The sequence below is a fragment of the Leptinotarsa decemlineata genome, unplaced genomic scaffold (assembly GCF_025532065.1).
Source record: "Leptinotarsa decemlineata unplaced genomic scaffold, Ldec_3_MD MMD2_tig00002974_RagTag_RagTag, whole genome shotgun sequence".
In the NCBI taxonomy this organism is placed as follows: Eukaryota; Metazoa; Arthropoda; class Insecta; order Coleoptera; family Chrysomelidae; genus Leptinotarsa; species Leptinotarsa decemlineata.
The window spans coordinates 13312030-13330109 of NW_027412578.1; the positions used below are offsets into that span (position 1 = coordinate 13312030).

The 18080-nt window shown below is 35.0% G+C and overlaps 2 protein-coding genes across 4 annotated transcripts in view; one reads left to right on the forward strand and one right to left on the reverse strand.

Moving 5' to 3' along the window:
• Nucleotides 1-12526, forward strand: part of Chsy (Chondroitin sulfate synthase) — a 62217-nt gene extending 49691 nt beyond the window's left edge. For both annotated transcript variants that reach the window (XM_074177530.1, XM_074177531.1), the window contains exons 5-8: nucleotides 7693-7873; nucleotides 7990-8147; nucleotides 8249-8450; nucleotides 10051-12526. In XM_074177530.1, the coding sequence (XP_074033631.1) occupies nucleotides 7693-7873; nucleotides 7990-8147; nucleotides 8249-8450; nucleotides 10051-11000 (1491 nt within the window). In that variant the 3' untranslated portion in view covers nucleotides 11001-12526. The remainder of the gene's footprint in view (nucleotides 1-7692; nucleotides 7874-7989; nucleotides 8148-8248; nucleotides 8451-10050) is intronic.
• Nucleotides 12527-13394: 868 nt separating this feature from the next.
• On the reverse strand, nucleotides 13395-17988 carry alpha-PheRS (phenylalanine--tRNA ligase alpha subunit). 2 transcript variants are annotated; one of them, XM_023165954.2, is made up of 5 exons: nucleotides 17843-17988; nucleotides 17546-17765; nucleotides 16660-17362; nucleotides 15784-16052; nucleotides 13395-13777 (listed from the first exon to the last, which is right to left on the reverse strand). In XM_023165954.2, the coding sequence occupies exons 2-5, from the start codon at nucleotides 17754-17756 to the stop codon at nucleotides 13479-13481; spliced, it is 1482 nt and encodes a 493-aa protein (XP_023021722.1). In that variant the 5' UTR covers nucleotides 17757-17765; nucleotides 17843-17988; the 3' UTR covers nucleotides 13395-13478. The 2 variants fall into 2 exon arrangements, with proteins under 2 accessions (XP_023021722.1, XP_023021720.1); XM_023165952.2 differs by having other exon boundaries at nucleotides 17546-17775; nucleotides 17843-17986.
• Between the last annotated feature and the right edge of the window lie 92 nt (nucleotides 17989-18080).

Sequence of the window (18080 nt, forward strand, 5' to 3'; positions counted from 1 at the left end):
TTGACAGGCACATTAGGGACGTAACATTGGCTATTAGACCATTACATCGAGACCAATATGCATACAGGTCAGGTATGTCAACAGAAACGGCTCTATGTCGGGTAACAGAAAAAGTAGAATATACCTACAAAAACAAGAAAGTACTTTTAGCTCCGAAGAGGAAGGGCTTAACATAAGCCCATCCAAATCGACCATAGTAGCATTCACCAAGAGGACTAAAACGAAGGGTCTCGGACCTCTAAAACTTCGAGGTGAAGAAATACAAGTGTCGAGGGAGGTTAAATATCTGGGAGTAATCCTAGACTCCAAACTGACCTGGAACCAACACTTGGACAGGATAAAGAGGAAAGCGGAGGTAGCACTGATGCTCGCCAGGCGCACCTATGGGAAAACATGGGGACTGCAGTGTTTCCTAGAGACTTGGATTAAATGGACAAGTCAGACAGCTCCCAAGGTTAATAAAAAAAAATCCCCAGTTATAATAATATCTACATTCGGTTTGTATAACTCTTCCGCGTAATAAAAATATTACGCTCCCCACAAAGTGACCTATAACAAGTTAAAATGATTGTACTTCAGTTATTTGCTTTCCAGGAGACACCACAAACCTCGAAGTGTTTTTCAATGCAATATTTATCTAACTTTAGACTCTTACACTTCAAACCTTAAGAATGCACGATGACCTAGGAGGACAACTCCTCGGGAGGATGTACAATGGGTTACATGTGGCCCAAGTGCTGTGGACCTACACTCTCACCCTCCCTACTCTACAGAGATACAGATAAAATAATTGAGAATGTGACAACAAACTAAGCTATTCAAAAAATGAGGTGAATTTTCATTTTCTCCAAAAAATATTTATTGTTTCATTAATTTCTACTTTGTCCTCTTTAAAGTAGTATTCCTCAGATATGATACACGTCTGCCAGCGTTTTTTCAATCCTCGAAGCAGTTTTGATATGCTCGAGGGTTTTTCATCGACAGAAACAGTTTTTTTCCTAAAGGTAGTTTTGGCGATAGTTTCATTTTTTCTCTAATTCTTGAATTGATGATTTTGAAACTTGAACAGACAGTTCAAAGAAGAGAATTAGTGGGAAAGAAAAAGAGAAAAAAGAAGAATACCAATAGACTGTTTGGTAATATTTTATGACCCTAGGCAAGTTATATGTAGCTTTTCTTGTTCATCTTTTATTACAACCAAGTGTCCATATCAATTATGAACCAGTGAAAAACGAAAAATCACTTCATCTTTCAACAATTATGTAAGATTCCTTATCTTCCAAAATTTGAAGTATTTTTATCATTTTAGTGGTACTCTAATTAGGAACAATAATTTAAATGCATGTTGTGCCTTATCAAATTATAGAAGACATTACTTGAAAGATAAACGGATAAATTGAAAAGATGAGCCTATTTTTTCGCCAATATCACACCTAATGGGTTCAAAGTCGATGGCCTTCAGAGAGGCCAACAATTTCGCGCGACCTCTACACGCAATCCTCTTATGGAGTGTTGATAATTTCAATTAACTTGTATGCACTCAAGTCTGAGTATCAATTTGTTTAACAACTAGGTAAACTTGGTATTTCGAAATAAGTACATAGTGTAACGAATTAAAGAATTAACTGTCTTAAACAAATTTATTTTTAACAATATTTCACTACCACAACTAATTTATATAAAACACTTAGCAACTAACGCTTAATTTATCTTCACAGTGTTCGAATTCTTTCTTAAAACGCACGATTCACTTCCTAGATACAGACTCACTCCCTCTAGGGGCGGGAGGCCGGCTTTATATAGCGACAACGATCACTTCAGATCTCTCTCGTCGTTTCGGCACTCATCTAGAATTTTCGGTCAGGGTCAGGGCCGGCTTCAGATTCATTACAACAGAAAAACGATGAAAATTTTTGCATATAACACATGGGCTAATGTGGATTCACATGAATATTTTTTACGAAAACCAGATTGATTATTTACTAAATTTTCATTTTTTTCAACTTGATCAAGTACCTGCTTATAAACAGCTAGTTCGAAATTTTTTTCTATTGGTGGTAATATATTTATAGGTCTTTCAATATTAAATTCTACAAAAAGGATTTGAAGCTTTATATCTTCTATTATCTGCTAGCGCTTTCGACAGTTGGTAGTACTGTCATCTTCTGACACTCCTCAAACTGAACTGGTCATCCTGTTGTCTGTCTCTTTATACGGTCAGAGCGTCTTAACTCAGGTATTTCAGGTACTTTAGGTAAATTTGCCTGTATTTGTTCTGCATCAGGTACTCTTCTTCGTGTTAGATCTTCTCTAGGAATGTGTATGGTTTTGTTTAATATATTGAATGTGAGATCTTGTTGTGTTTTGATTTGTACTTGTTCCTCGATAAGTGATTTATGACTGTTAAATTTATGGATGTTCAAGTTTTCCCAAATGTCCATGCGGTTTCCCTTGTTGATTTGTTTTATTAGTTTTATGTTCTCTGGTGGGGGGAAATTATGTTTGTTTTGTATGGCGTGTGTTGCAAGGTTTGATTTATATACTGTTGGATTTATGTATGCCTTTTTGTGCTCATTGTACTTTTGGATCAGTTTTTTCTTGGTTTGGCCAATATAGAATTTGTTGCAGTCCGAGCATTGTATACTGTATATCCCGTTTTGTTCTTTGTCTTCTTCTTTTTCATAGTTGTTTATTTTTTGTGTTATCTTCGTGTTCGGCTTGTATGTGATGTTGATGTTCAGTGGTTTGAAGATGTTTGTTAATTTTTTTGGTTTGGTGTCCTACGTACGTAAATGCTGTCCATCGTTGTGTTGTTTTGTCTGTTGGAGTGGCTTGATCCTTGTTCTGTATTTTTTGTTTGATTCTGTTTTCTAGTTTATCTATTGTCTTTTGGGTGTATCCGTTTTTGTTCGCTATTTGGTATATGATTTTCCGTTCTTTGTTTCGGGCTTCATTGCTGAGTGGTATCCTTAACATTCTATATATGAATGACCAGTTCAGTTTGAGGAGTGCCAGAAGATGACAGTACTACCAACTGTCGAAAGCGCTCGCAGATAATTAATAGAAGATATAAAGCTTCAAATCCTTTTTGTAGAATTAATATTGAAATACTCAAAATAAAGGAAAATTAGTTGCATCAATCAAAAAAAAAATTTATAGGTCTATATTCACTGGCCTTGATTGTATTGCTTACCTTTTGAATGGGAACTATAGTACTAACTTTTAAAGAATTTGGAATTTTAGAAGTTGGAAGAGAAGTATTTACAAGGTTTAAAATTATATGTCCACATGTTTCAAAAATTACTTTGAGCATTTTCGAATTTAAGATCTCATGAACATTGTTTTTGTTGTCTAAGGAGTCAACAATTAGACGTAATTCATTCACGAAGTGCGTTAGATTATATCCGACAGGCGTCAGTGCAGGAATCTTTACAGAAAAATTCCTGCATTTGCAATTGGCAATACAACTGAAAGAGTATTGGCCACGTGGTATTAGCCAGGGGAGTAGTTGTTGATAGGCATCAGTTCATTTAACCTACTGTGTAGATACATTCGAGACTTGCTTGAACGTTTAAAGTTAATTTCTTTAGATTTGTTTACTGCCAGCTTCAAGCATAGCCCATTGACTAATAAAAAAGTGTTCCTTCCTTTTTCAGAGGAATCGGGAAAATTACAGATATGCACTTGGTTAGTACCTCGTCCACTAGATGGAGTGACATTTTGTTGTTTCGCTCCAACTTTGGAAGAGGAACGGAATACTCTGAAAGAATTCCGATTTTCAATTATGGAATATCATTGACTTTAGGTCGATGATGGCCACTATCTTGCACTGATGAGTGGCTAATGAGCCCGAAACCGGTCTGCAAGTGTGATCGTTCCAAAATTGAAGGTCGACTCTTTCAGTTTTATTGCCAATTGCATGTGCAGGAAATTTTCATTTTATATTTTTATATCTACATGTATATTCATTTTTCACAAGCTTTGTCCACAAGATTTATTCTTAATGACAATAAAGTATATTATTATTATTATTAATGAAAGACCCTATCTTTATGTTGGTAATATTTTAAGATTTTTTCGAGTGATTTTTCAGTTTTTGAGCAGTGTATTTATGTTGATTATTGGGTTTCCTTGTAATTCCGTGAGATAGCAGCGTTTTTCAAATAATTTTTCTTTATCTCATTCACGCGTAATTCTGAATGTAATGCCAGGAATCATATCAAAGAAACAGAAATATCCAAATATTTGTTTTGTTCTTTCTGAAAATAACTGATATCATTGGAATCTACCAAGAATTCCATTCATCTTTCGAAGGTGAATGAATCTTGTGTGATATGATGAACAATTTGAAATTAGAAATTAACTATGAACAATACTTTTTTAATATTTGAAATATTTGATGAACATAATATGTAAGAATAAAAACACAATTAAATAATTAGATTTTCTATTCAGCTTTTATTTGAAATTTAACAGTCTCAATTTATTATTTTTTGATTGACTATATCGGTAATAATAATAATAACTTTATTCGTCTTTTCGATCATTTATATATATATATATATATATATATATATATATATATATATATATATATATATATATATATATACGCGGTAACGTTAGCATCTTGTTCTTGCAGAAAGCAGGTCTACAGCTATCCCTGGGTGCAATATTAAAGATAGTTCTAATTACTCTTTTTTGAACAATAAAAACACGTTTTGCCCCCACAGAAGAACCCCACATAGTAAACAGTCCTGATACCATCCAAACTAAGCACGTCTTTGATCTGTCGTATTGCTAATAACGCTTGATTCAATTTTTTGTAGACATAATCGATATGGGGCTCCCAAGACAAGGTTTTATCTACAAACATACCAAGGAGTTTGGCTGTTTCCGAGAGTTGGATGTTGTCGAGTTTCACTATTTTCCTTAACGCGAAGCTTAAATGTACTGTTTTACTTTCGTTCAGTTTTAGTTGATTTCTATCACACCAAGAAATCATGTCATCCATGACTGAATTAATGTTGTTTTCTAACTCCTCCGCAGTATTTCCGGAAACTGTTATGGTAGTGTCATCTGCGAATAGGATAATGAAACCTTGTTTTATATACTTCGGAAGATCATTTATATAGATAGAGAAAAGCTGTGGGCCTAAAATGGACCCCTGTGGTACCCCAAGGATAATATCTTGAATATCAGATGCTGCATTATTCACAGTCACTACCATTTTCCTATCTTCCATAAAAGATTTTATCCATTCCAGAAGGAACCCTCTAATGCCAATGTTATATAACTTACTAACCATTATGTCACTATTTACTGAATCAAACGCCTTAGCCAAGTCAAATAATATTCAAACTACGTACCTACTTCCCCTTATCGATTTCATTGTAAATAAACTCGAATTTTTTAGCAATAGCAATCTCAACTGATCTAGCTTTTCTAAAGCCATGTTGATGATCGGTTAGAATCTTGTATTTTTCTTGAAACGCAATAATTCTATTTGCTACTATTTTTTCAATAACTTTAGATGGAATACTCAGTAATGGTATTTGGCGATAGTTATCTATATCTTTTATCTATAACTTTTATTGTTATATCGTCTAAGCCACTCGATTTTTTATTTTTTAGTTCGGTTATTGTTGAAACTAGTTCAGGTTCTAGCTCTTCTTCAAAAAACATTGAGTTTTCGTTGAATTCCGAGACCGTATGTGGTAGTGACATGTTCTGACCTACATGTCTTAACAGAGCTGCCGAGGCTGCTCTGGCAAAGTGGCAAGCAAAATTATTGGCAACTTCTGTTCCATCATTGATCCGGATACCATTTGCTTCAAGATGAATCTCCCTTTTATTGCCAATTTTGATTTTCCCTCTGAAACTATTCACAATATCCCATGTAGCTTTCTGTTTGTTTTCAGCTGTTTCTATTTGATTTGCGTAATATCCTGTTTTTAACTTCTTTAATCTATTTGTATATTCTCTTTTTTCCCTTCTGTAAATCTCGTCACTCACTTCTCCATCTATCATTCTTTTGTGCAATTCTCTCAACTGACTGCTTTCATTCTTAACTTCTCTCGTTACCACTTTTTTTTATTTTCTGTTTTTGTTTTACATTTATCCTACTTTTAGGACATGACACGTCAAGACACCAAGTCAATTCCTTCATAAAGGCCTCAAATGCATTATTTGTAGTAAGTCCACTTACACAAGTCCAATCAATATTACTTAGTCGTGTCCTAAGTTCTTGTAAGTTCTCATCTGTAAATTTTCTATTGAAGTAGGTAGTTGTAGCCAGAGAATCATTCGCTAAAGAGTTGGTAAGATTGCATGAGAAAATATGGGTTTTATTTTTTTTAATAAATGTTTTCGCAGGATAGATTATTGAACTAAAAATTAAGAACTACTATGAAATTTGAACGTGTATAATATAATTATCTATTATTTTTTGTCTGTTTTATCTTCAGAATTATCAACTCATCAACAAGGTTTGCTCTAATATCTGATAACAAAAATGACTCAAGTGTAGTGTAATATTTTTTAGTATTGTCAGATTTCCAACACAATTTTCTAGCTTTTAAATCAGAAAAAAGTGCCTACATTTCATAACCTTCATCACTTTTTGATTTTCAGGCATGTTATTTACGTTACTGAAAGTCCATTTCCAATATGCACTTGCATTATTCTTAGAAGTCTCATTATTTTTTATTGGCGGATATGAATTGTTCATGTGCATATTAACTGTGTAGACAATCAATATAGAAATCCAATTGTTTCAGGATTTTTAATTAGGCAACTGGTGTCCTTGAACGTTGGCACGTATATAAATACGCATTATTGATTTGTGAATTTCTGTAGTGAAGTATATACTAATGTTTGATGCGTTTTTTAAAAAGAAACTCTTGCCAAGAAATTTACTCGAGTCTATACAGCTGGTACTCAATTTTTCATTATTTTGAAATACCTGCCTGCGCATTCTTTGAAGCTCATTGGCGTGCCTACAGAGGTTTGTAGAGGAACACCCTCCCCGAACGTGATTTTTCAGTGTCTCGCTGATATTTAAAAAACAATGTAAATTGGTAACTGCCCTTGAAAATAATTCTCACGGCTACTGCTAACACGACAATAAGGACATCCATTTAGAATCAACACATAATATAGTATAATGCGATGAACATACAAAAGTACCGAAGTACTTGGCGGAGTTTAGCAAAGCTATTCTTCCACTTAACCAAGAACGGAGGTTTGACAAAAGTGTCATACAAAGATAGAAAAAAACAGAGAACAATACTTCATTTCGTTTCATTTCATTTCAGTCCTTACTGGAAATAATTTCTTTGTCAGTGTTGTTCTTGGCGTTATTTTAGTGACAAAATGTTACTTCTTGATGCTTAAATTTACCAAGTTACATTTTTACCCATTTGATTACATTTTGCAAGACTTTCTACTGACAGTTTACGCACCGTGACAAGTGACGCATCAAAACTGACAGTTGACATATCATAACTGAGAGTTAAGCTAACAAAACCACAGAACTAAAACTCTAGGTTTTAGTTCTGTGACCAAAACCGACGATATTACTTTTTTCGACATTACTGTTACAATTTTATTTCGAGAAGGAACTGCACCGTGTTTTACGTATTGCTGTGCTAATTGAACTTCCTTCCCGCAATACAATCATTTTATTTTCAGGGATTGAAGGTACAAAAACATCTGCAGGAAAACCTTCTGCTCCATCGCGACATAGCAATCTCGATGCAGGAACTAGGCCATCGAATCAGCAGCTTAGATAAAGCGCAAATCGTTCCGGATCTTCCACTCTTTCCTATACGTCGAGGATCTCCAGGTTATCTTGGCGACACGAACACACTGGGTAGGTTCCAATTTCAAAAAAATCACAGTCACTTGAACAAACATATTTGCTAAAAGAGTACCGCAAGGTAACGTTCTGGGGCCAATAACGTTTGACGTTTATCCCGGTTGTTTTAGGTGTGCCGACAAGTTTGAACAGATACACTCCGCATAGGTTAGAAGACGTTTTGGAGTGGGAAATGATTTCGAAAAACTTGTACTCGCACAGAGACCTCAATCCTAGGAGAAGAATCGGGTCTTCCTTGAAGGAAGGGTTAGGTGATGTCGTGAGGGAGGTGAGTATACAAAAAAGAAAAAATAACGAAACCTTCTTTTTAATTTTTGTTTGGCAAACAAAATATATATCAACTTGATTTCGATTCTCAATTATTTTCAGATCATGGAACTCGTCAATTCATATTCGAAGCAAAGAGGGAGAGTAATAGACTTCAAAGATATCCTGTATGGATATTGGAGGGTGAATCCCGTGTACGGGGTGGACCTTATTCTGGATCTTCTGTTAGTATATCGGAAGTACAGAGGGCACAAGATGACTGTGCAAGTGAGAAGGCATGCGTATGTGCAACAAACATTCTCAGGTAATGATTCCCAGAAAATACTAGAACTAGTGTCGGAGTAGGGTAGTAATTAACTGTTTCCTCAACTTATCCTTGAAGACCTGTAGTTTTTCTAATACTTCGTAAATAACCTGTAATTGTTTAATACTGAAAAAAGATGAAGCTACTATGATAGCTTCCATCCCAACTTATCTTCTTTTTTTAACAAGTTTTTTGTGATTATTTCATGTTCACTTGTTTATAACTTCATCCAAAATACGATGTCATACGATATAGTATGATAAATTCACTAAACAATGAAGTTCCGGATTTGTGTTCAGAATTTCATTAAATTTCGAGTTTATCGGAAGTATATGAAACATCGAGTTGAAAGTAAGAATCTAACAATATTTCGGGATTGAACTTGAACTCGATAATAATAGTTTTGTTAAATTTTGACTAGGAATTTTAATAAACTGAGACTCTGAACTCGGACTTTCGTTGAATTTTCACTTTGAACTTAGAATTTCAATAAATTCCAACTTTAAACTCTGAATTTTAATGAATTCTGACCTCAAACTCGGACTTTGTTAAATTACGACTCAAACAATATATCGAGATTGAAATTTAATGGCATTATTTTGTTAATTTCCGACTGTAATTTTGGAATTTTCTTGAATTCCTACGTTGACCTTAGAATTTTGATATAAATTCCAACTCTAAACTTTGAATTTCGATAAATCCTGGCCTTAAACTCAAATTTTTGTTATATTCCGACTTAAAATTTGGAATTTTGTTAAATTTCGACTTTAAACTTGGAATTTTTATAAACTTCAACTTTACACTCGGACTGGAGTTTTGTTAAATTCCCACCTTAAACTTAGAATTTCAATAAATTCCAATTCTAACTCTGAATTTCAATAAATCTGACCTTAAACTCGGACTTTTGTTATATTCCGACTTAAATTTTGGAATTTTGTTAAATTCCGACTTTAAAAACTTGGAATTTTAATAAATTCCATCTTTAAACTCTGAATTTCGAAAAATCCTTACCTTAAACTCATACGTTTGTTATATTCCGACTTAAAATTTGTAATTTTCTTAAATTCCGACTTTAAACTTAGAATGTTGATAAACTTCAACTTTAAACTGTGGTATTTTGATGAATTCCGACTTCAAATTCGGACTGGAATTTTGTTAATTCCTACCTTGAACTTATAATTTCAATAAATTGCAATTCTAACTCTGAATTTTGATAAATCCGACCTTAAACTCGGACTTCTGTTATATTCCGACTTAAATTTTGGAATTTTGTTGAATTCCGACTTAAAAAACTTAGAATTTTGATAAATTCCATCTTTGAACTCTGAATTTCGATAAATCCTGATCTTAAACTCAGACTTTTGTTATATTCCGACTTTAAAATTAGAATTTTGATAAATTTCAACTTTACACTGTGAATTTTGATGAATTCCGACTTCAAACTCGGACTGGAATTTTGTTAAATTCCTACCTCAAAATTAGAATTTCAATAAATTCCAATTCTAACTCTGAATTTCGATAAATCCTGACCTTAAACTCGGACTTCTGTTATATTCCGACTTCAATGAATAGTAAAGGATTACATCTGTATTTTTTACAGGAATCTTCATCCGAGAAGTGGACTACCGCCCAAACACCACCCAAAGTCTAGTCAGCACGGAATCTTTACCAGTCCACAAGCAAATAGTAAACCAACTCTTCTCGAAAATCACCGAGCAACTCCAACCAATCTTCAGTTACCACAACAGCTCCACCGAGACCTTGATCAACTTCATCCTCCCCCTGAGTGGCCGATTCAACATCTTCAAGAGGTTCATGAACATGTACGAACAAGTCTGCTTGACGGACCGAGAAAACACGAGGCTGTTCATCGTTCTGTTCAAGAACGAAGACTCTCCCGAGGATCATCGCTTGAGCTCCGAACTAGTGAGGGGTCTGACGACAAGGTACCCCGATAGCCCTATCAGGGTCGTGCTCTCCAATGAGACTTTCTCCAGAGGCAAAGCCTTGCAGCTAGGGGTCAACGAACTCAGCGAGGAGAGCCTAATGCTGTTCATCGACGTCGACATGGTTTTTGACAAGCAGAGCCTGCAGAGGATACGCAGGAACACGGTGTTGAACAAGCAGGTGTACTTTCCGATAGTTTACAGCCTGTACAACCCCGGGTTGTTGAACAGGTCCTACCTAGGGGCCGATTACTCGGAGTTTACCCCGGATATCATCAACGAACAGTCCGGCTTCTGGAGGCAGTTTGGTTTCGGCATAGTGAGTCTCTACAAGAGCGATTACTTGTCGTTGGGGGGCTTCAACTTGATGATCTCAGGGTGGGGGTATGAGGACGTGACGTTTTTCGATAACGCCGTTAGATCTAACCTCAAAATCTTCAGGGTAGCGGACCCGGGATTAATTCACGTGTTTCATTCGGTGAAGTGCGATAGTCGGTTGGATTTGAGCCAAAAAAGTATGTGTTTGGGGACTAAGGCTAGCACTCTGGGGTCTGTTTCTAGGTTACAGGATATTTTTTTGAAATACAAGGACTTGTTTAGGTAACAGAAACTCAAGCGTGGATTTGTTCGTCTGTGATTTAGTGTTATTTATGTTTAGAGTTCGGAGAAGTGTGCAAGGGCTTTCGAATGTTTCTAAAAGTTTTAGTTGAGTTCAATAGGTATGTTGTAAACATTCGAAAACATTTGCATGAGTCGAAAGGAAAAGTATACTCATTTAGATAATTTTATGTTGCCATTAGTTATAGTTTCTACAACTCAACAAAATATGTCAGTTTCAACAAGAAGTAATAGAAATAATAATAATAATAGTGAGAATTATTGTTATTTATAATTTTATATGGATGTTTATAACAATTTTTCTGGTATCATCACTATAATACCTGCAGAAGTTTCAAGCAAAGATCGTGGAATTTGTGATCACATCTTTCAATTGCTCAAAAATAAACATTAACGAAAGACTATGGAAAAATGTTATATTCGCCTCGATATTTCCTTCAAATTTTTTTATAATCAATCTGTATATTATTAAAAGCAACCAAACATTTCTGTCCAATTTGTTTTGGTATAAAATTTGTATCTTTCTCTTTGTGGCATGTGTGATGAACTATCCAAAAATAAAAGAATGTAAATTTTCATAGCCGGAGAAAGATATTTACGGGTTTTTTAGCCATGGTCTGCAGGTTTTATGCCTGATGTTTCGTCTACTACTGCGGTAGACATTATCAAAGGCAATGAGGTAACGGTCGTGATGTGCGAGTTAGTTAGTGCTACAGTTGTTGTTTGTTCCTGTTTTTCCCAACGCAGAAACTACGAAGCCGGTATTCGACTCTAGTTTTACATTATTATTATTAGTGGACTTGGTTTCTCTTAATTGGGTTACCTGACCTTGTTTGTGTACCAATAAGAACAGGTAGCCAGATTTAATTAATGTTCATTTTTGTCTATTAAAATTATCCCTGAGTTTTTGAATTCTTATTGCCTGTATATATATTCTTGGATAAGAATTTTACTATTACTATTAATACTATTACTATCCAAGAGTATATAGACAGAAAATAGAAATTTAAAAACAGGTATAGTTTCAATATAAAATTAACATTCATAAAATCTAGCTACCTGTCCTTGAAGGTACACAAACAAGGTGAGGTAATCCAACTAAAAGAAACTGAGCCACGCCCACCGGAATCAAATACCACCATCGTAGTTACCGGGTTCAGAACGGGAACAACTCGGGCACTACGGCTGTTACTACATCACCTTTGATGTCTGGCGCAGTAGTAGACGAAACGTCAGGCAAAAACCTGCAGACTACGGCCAAAAAACCCGTAAAATAGCTTTCACACAGTTACCAAAAAATCATATCTCTTCCTATGAATTTGTCTCTGAACAATGTTGTTTCTAATTTTATTCTTGCAGCAAACATTGTATACTATCTCTATAACATTTTCCACAAAATGAAATCCAACCATCGACCAAACTAAAAGACATTCACTCTTTTTGTAACTTTTCTAAAACACTGCCAAGCCATAAAATTGCCTTTTATATAGTAAATACAGAAAATAAATGAGTTGTAGCTTATTTTACTAGCCTTTGAACCCTTTTACTTCTGTAGCTCATTCTTTGGCATGTAGAAAAGTGGTCTGAAATGGACAAAACACATTGGGAAAACCATATACGAAGATTGAGTTCTCTGTCAATCCCATAGATGGCGTTAGGGGATAATCATCGCCCTTACTTACGCAGGCTTGACTTTTAAGGACAATTGAGTTCAAAAATGCATTTGTGGTTCAACCTAACACCACTGTGGCGTTGAATTATAAATGCGATGTGTTTGGGCTTTGGTTTTCAGTAAGTTGCCTGGTAGTGAAAGCCGCAGCAAAAGACTGAAGACGAATCTCGTCAACATCGTTTATCTTTGATACTCGAGAACTTAGTTATCTTTCGATGCCATAGATGGCGTTGTCGTTCTCAGTTAGTCTACCGTATTGTCCAAATGTGCCTTCCAGCGACTTTTTTAGAAAGACATGAACCTTCAAAAATAAAAAAATGTGACCAAATAAAGCAGATTGTGTTTTTTCAATCAATAACCCTGGTTATGTTAAAAGGTTATCTCTATTTAAAACTGAATCTCAAAAACCATAGCAACCTACTCCATTTTGGTGATTCACATATTATCTTCTGTTGAATATGTTAAAATCTGTTTTTCCTTCAACTAACTGCCGCCCTCCTACGAACGACAACTCTTAGAAGTAGAAACTTGTGCGAGCTAAGGACTAATGAGGTCTTACCTTTCAACGTGTGATGCCTAACAAGGGTTGGAGGATAGGAAGTGAAAATCGATCACCCGGCCTTGCGGTTCAAACCACCGGTTCACACACAAACCACCTACGTAATCCCACCAGGCTACCGTTCCATCTCACTCAAATAAACAACACACTTCTTTTACAAAAGTTTAATTTGCAATAACTTATAAGACTTCAATCACTTTGAAACGTAGATAATTTCAAGTAGATCAAGCAAACTACTTGTTCAACCGGCATATAGGACTCCTCTGCACCATCTCCAGATCGACCCTCGGACCAACCAAATCCCGAATATTATTGAATCCGTACTTGATCATGGTAGGCCTTTCCAACGACAGCCCCCAAGCTATGACGGTCACTTCCTCCGGCAAACCCATGGGCAACAACATTTCTGGACGGAATATACCAGAATTACCGATTTCTATCCATTTTCCCAAACCCGGATGAAAGCAGAAAATCTCCATGCTGGGCTCTGTGTAAGGGTTGTAAGCCGGCTTGAATTCCAGCTGTGTAATACCTTAAAAACAAAGGAATAACGTCTAAAGTAACTGTTTTCTTGGACTAGAAATAAAATTGATAGCATAAAACTAATAATATGATAATATGACTTGCTAACTGTTGCAACTACTGTCAAAATAGGAGTTCCTCAAGGAACGGTGCTGGGACCTATACTTTTTTTACTCTACATCAATTCAATGCTTTCACTGTCAAATGCCGAAATTGTTTCCGAAGCTGATGACACTGTAATCATATTTGAGAGTGATACCTGGTCACGAGCTAAATTACATGTCCAGAGAGAAATAAAGATAATTATGAATGGGCTTAATGCTTTTCAGCTATCACAGAATGTTGAGAAAAAACACTATATAGTTTTTTCTACCGATAATGCAGAATATTAACATTACTAATCTGAATAAAAACATCGCAGAGATTTGTGATGCACTGTTTGGATCCTTTGGTGTAGTAATGAATATTACTGGAGTTTTTTCCAAACGCCAAACACCAAGTGATCATCTTCAAGAGGAAGATTCAACTGTTAACTAGTGGAAAATTAGACAAAAGTGTTTTTATTGACGTCATTAAAGAGATCAAGCAAAGTTTCAATCATGGTTACGACACATGGGGCACATTAAACCAGTTACAGTTACATCACTCAACTACAAGAACATTAGTCATCGCTTTGTGACATATATTCAAGCTAAAGCTCATAATCTATTACACCTTGCCATTCGAAAATGTACTAACATCAAGAAATTCACCTCTGCCACTGAACTATTCATTTATAATAATTACAAGGACTTCTTGAAAATCACAAAATCTATAAAATTATCAGTTACCAACTTATTACCCTAACAACTACACTGTTAAATTTTGACTCACACAACTTTATTTTTTATTATAATGTGTCCCCACTTTGTACCTTCTCACCCTCTATTTTAATCACGCTTTTATTAGCTTCACCTGTATGTATGCATGCATGTTTGTTTGTTTGCCTGTAACTCTCTCAAGTTTGGGATCTGTATTTGACAGAAGAATCGACATTATTGCTTGATCTATTCGCGGACAGACGGCACTGTACATAACCTTCTTGATATATCGACATTATTGCTTAATCTATTCGCGGACAGATGGCGCTGTATATAATCTCCTTGATATATTGGCATTATTGCTTGATCTATTCGCGGGCAGATGGCGCTGATATAATTCGAACTCAATTTACATGTATTTCTTCATTTGGAAAAAGTATTTTTTTTATTAGCTGATTTTCAGGATCCCTCTCCGGAATCGGAAAATATCTATGGTAATTTTTCTAAACAATATACGGCTGATTGATCCCAAAGTTTATACAAAATAAATATAGTTTGAAAAGACTAAAAAACCCGCTTTTATAGCATACGAAACTAAAAAATGAAAAATTAATATAGTTTGAAAAACTGAAAAACACGCTTTTAAAGAACATCGAACTAAAAAGTTGAAAATATGAACGAAAAATACTAGTTTTATTGTGAAAAAAGCATGAGCGGTGCCATATTTTTTGTATATCAAGCGCCATTCGCTTTTTTCACAATAATATTAGTATTTTTCGTTCCTTATCGTTTTAAGCTTATTTTAAAGAAAAAGTTAATTTTAACTTTTCAAGTCGATGTTCTTTAAAAGCGTATTTTTCAGTTTTTTTAACTATATTTATTTTTATTGTTGTATTAATATGCTAATATAAAATTTTCTAATGTTTGCCTTGTTATCAGTAATATTATCATCAGTAATTTTCAATTTTTATATTGTAAATAGTTTTCTTTTTTTAATCTTCCTCCTCCTTTTAATTTTTGTCTATGTATTCACTTTTCGCTGTTTTTTCTCACTGCACAAAACAAGTCTGTACTCATTTAGAGTGTGGGAGAAAAAATATGCTAATGTGAAATTCTCTCATTCTGTTACAATGTGCTGATTAAAATTTTAATTGAAATTAAATGATGAACTGGTAGTAACAATATGAGATATTATTATTGTCGTTATTATACAAACCTAACTTCTTGAAGAACTCCGTGAACACCCCAATCAAATCCCCCAGGGTCAAATTGAAGTCTGCGATGACGCCCTCTACCTGATGAAACTCGGCAAGATGAGTTGCGTCCAGAGTCTCGTTACGGAAGACCTTGTCGATGCTGAACAACTTCACAGGTTTGAACTCCTTTTGTTGGGCCACCTTGTACAACATCCTAGCGCTCACCGCCGTCGTGTGGGTTCTCAGAATATTTTTCTGAGCCTCTTCGATTTTCCAGTCATAGCCATAGCTACAAATGTGGATTGTTTTAAATTTGACTTTGTGATACTTCACAGTTTACAAAATTGCAACACGTATATCACTATACAATAACTGTCCCAAGCGTTTTCATATTGACTAAATTCTACTTAATTTGTGTTTTGAATAACAATTTGGATCATATGACCTTCTACCTATGTAATGAGTAACAATTTGGTATATGTATAGGTAAAAATTAATTGAAAATTTGAACATTGTAAAAGAAAATTTTGACAAACTCATTGAATGTACATGTAATAAACTAATTACCAATTTTCACATTAGAAAACAGATTGAAACGAGGTAAAGAATTCAATTCTCTTTGGTCAATCAGTTAATTTTCTGAATTTTTGAATATAATAATTTTGATGCATTCCAAAATATTGTATGTCAAACCTTTCTCTTCAAAATGTAATAAGTCGTAGTTGTGCTCTCCTGTCAAAAGATAGTTTGCAAATATGGAATTAGTCTCCACATTCAAGAAACTACTTCTATGGTCTTGTGTTCTTTGGATAAAAGGCATTCCTGTTTGGCCAATATAAATTTTCAATAAGTTTTTACTTAAAATCTGGTAAAATTATTTGTCATTAAGTTCTTACCCCAAAGATCCATATCCTCCTTTACTATGGACTTTCTTCACCCTCTCCAAATAATCCTGGGGAAACTTAGTACTTATTTTTGGGTCCGAAATGAAGAAAGTATCATGAGCATCTCGAGCAGGATGCTGTTGTGGCTGGAACAGACTATCGAAGTTCCAGAAAGAGTTCTCAATGTAATTATTGGTGGGCATTTCGGCGAAACCCATTTCCAAGAAAATCTGCCTGAACTCTGCTCGTACTTTCAGTAACGGATGCAAATAGCCACACTCGGGGGCGACTCCCATGGCATCGAAGTTATACTCTTTGAATTTGAGCGTCTTCCAACTTCCAGATGAGAGCATGTCGGTGTTTAGATCCGTTTCAAGTTTGGTTAGAGTCAATGAGAATTCCGGACCTTTCGTCAGATTGAAGCTTTTTATGATGACTTCTTGAATGAGTTTTCGTTTCTTATACTCTTGTTTTTCTTTATCAGTGATTTTTGAGGCATCACCGGTCCTGATAAGATCGAGATGATTTTGAACGGTATCAACTATCTCAGGTATTTTTCTTTTGACGAGAGGTGGTTTGACACTCTTATCGACAATTATCCACCCAACCGACATTGCTTTGCTAAAACCTACCTTGGCGTTGGGAAGACCCATCAACTTGGACTGCTCTATACCATCTTCAGGCACAGATTTATAAATATTGGCTTCATGGCTTCCTGAAATAGAACCAAAATATTTTCAAAGAAATATATACGGCTATTAAAATTCAAGTCCATGCATGAGTTTCTTGTTAATGAGAGATTGGATTGAACTTTAGCAAAGACACCACATATTCAAAAAAACATCTAAAATTGGGAGGTAACATTTGGTAATAAATGTGAACAGGACATTTCGGGAACCTTTTTCTGCTACAAGTTTTCCTTCTTCTGTAAGTTCAATTTTAGTCTCACTAATAGGTTCGGCCACTACCAAATCGCCGTGGGCCTGAATACTCTTTAGGGCTCCTATGACTTTTTGGTGGTCTTCATTGTAGAGTTGGGCATATTTCAATGTATTGACACTCTGGTTTTCTGATAAATACTTCAGGATATCCTCGATTAGGTTAGCCATGCTGTCAGACTGTAAAAAACTAGAATTTAAGATTTTTATTTCTTCGGTTTCAATCAGAATACAATATGCACTCAATTCAAATGTACCTTTTTGTCATTTAAAGTAAATTCTCAAATATATTTATCTGCCCAGTCGTCTATACAACTTAACCTAACTTCATAAAATTCAAATCTTTTAGCCTTCGTAGGCTCCACGACGTCACCACAGACGTCACTATCAATCTTTTTAACTCCTTTATCGCCGCAAGGTGGCAGCGCAAAATTCAAGGAAAATAAAGAAAAGATCAAAGTAGCATTTTCTTCCAATATTTCCACGAAATATTAC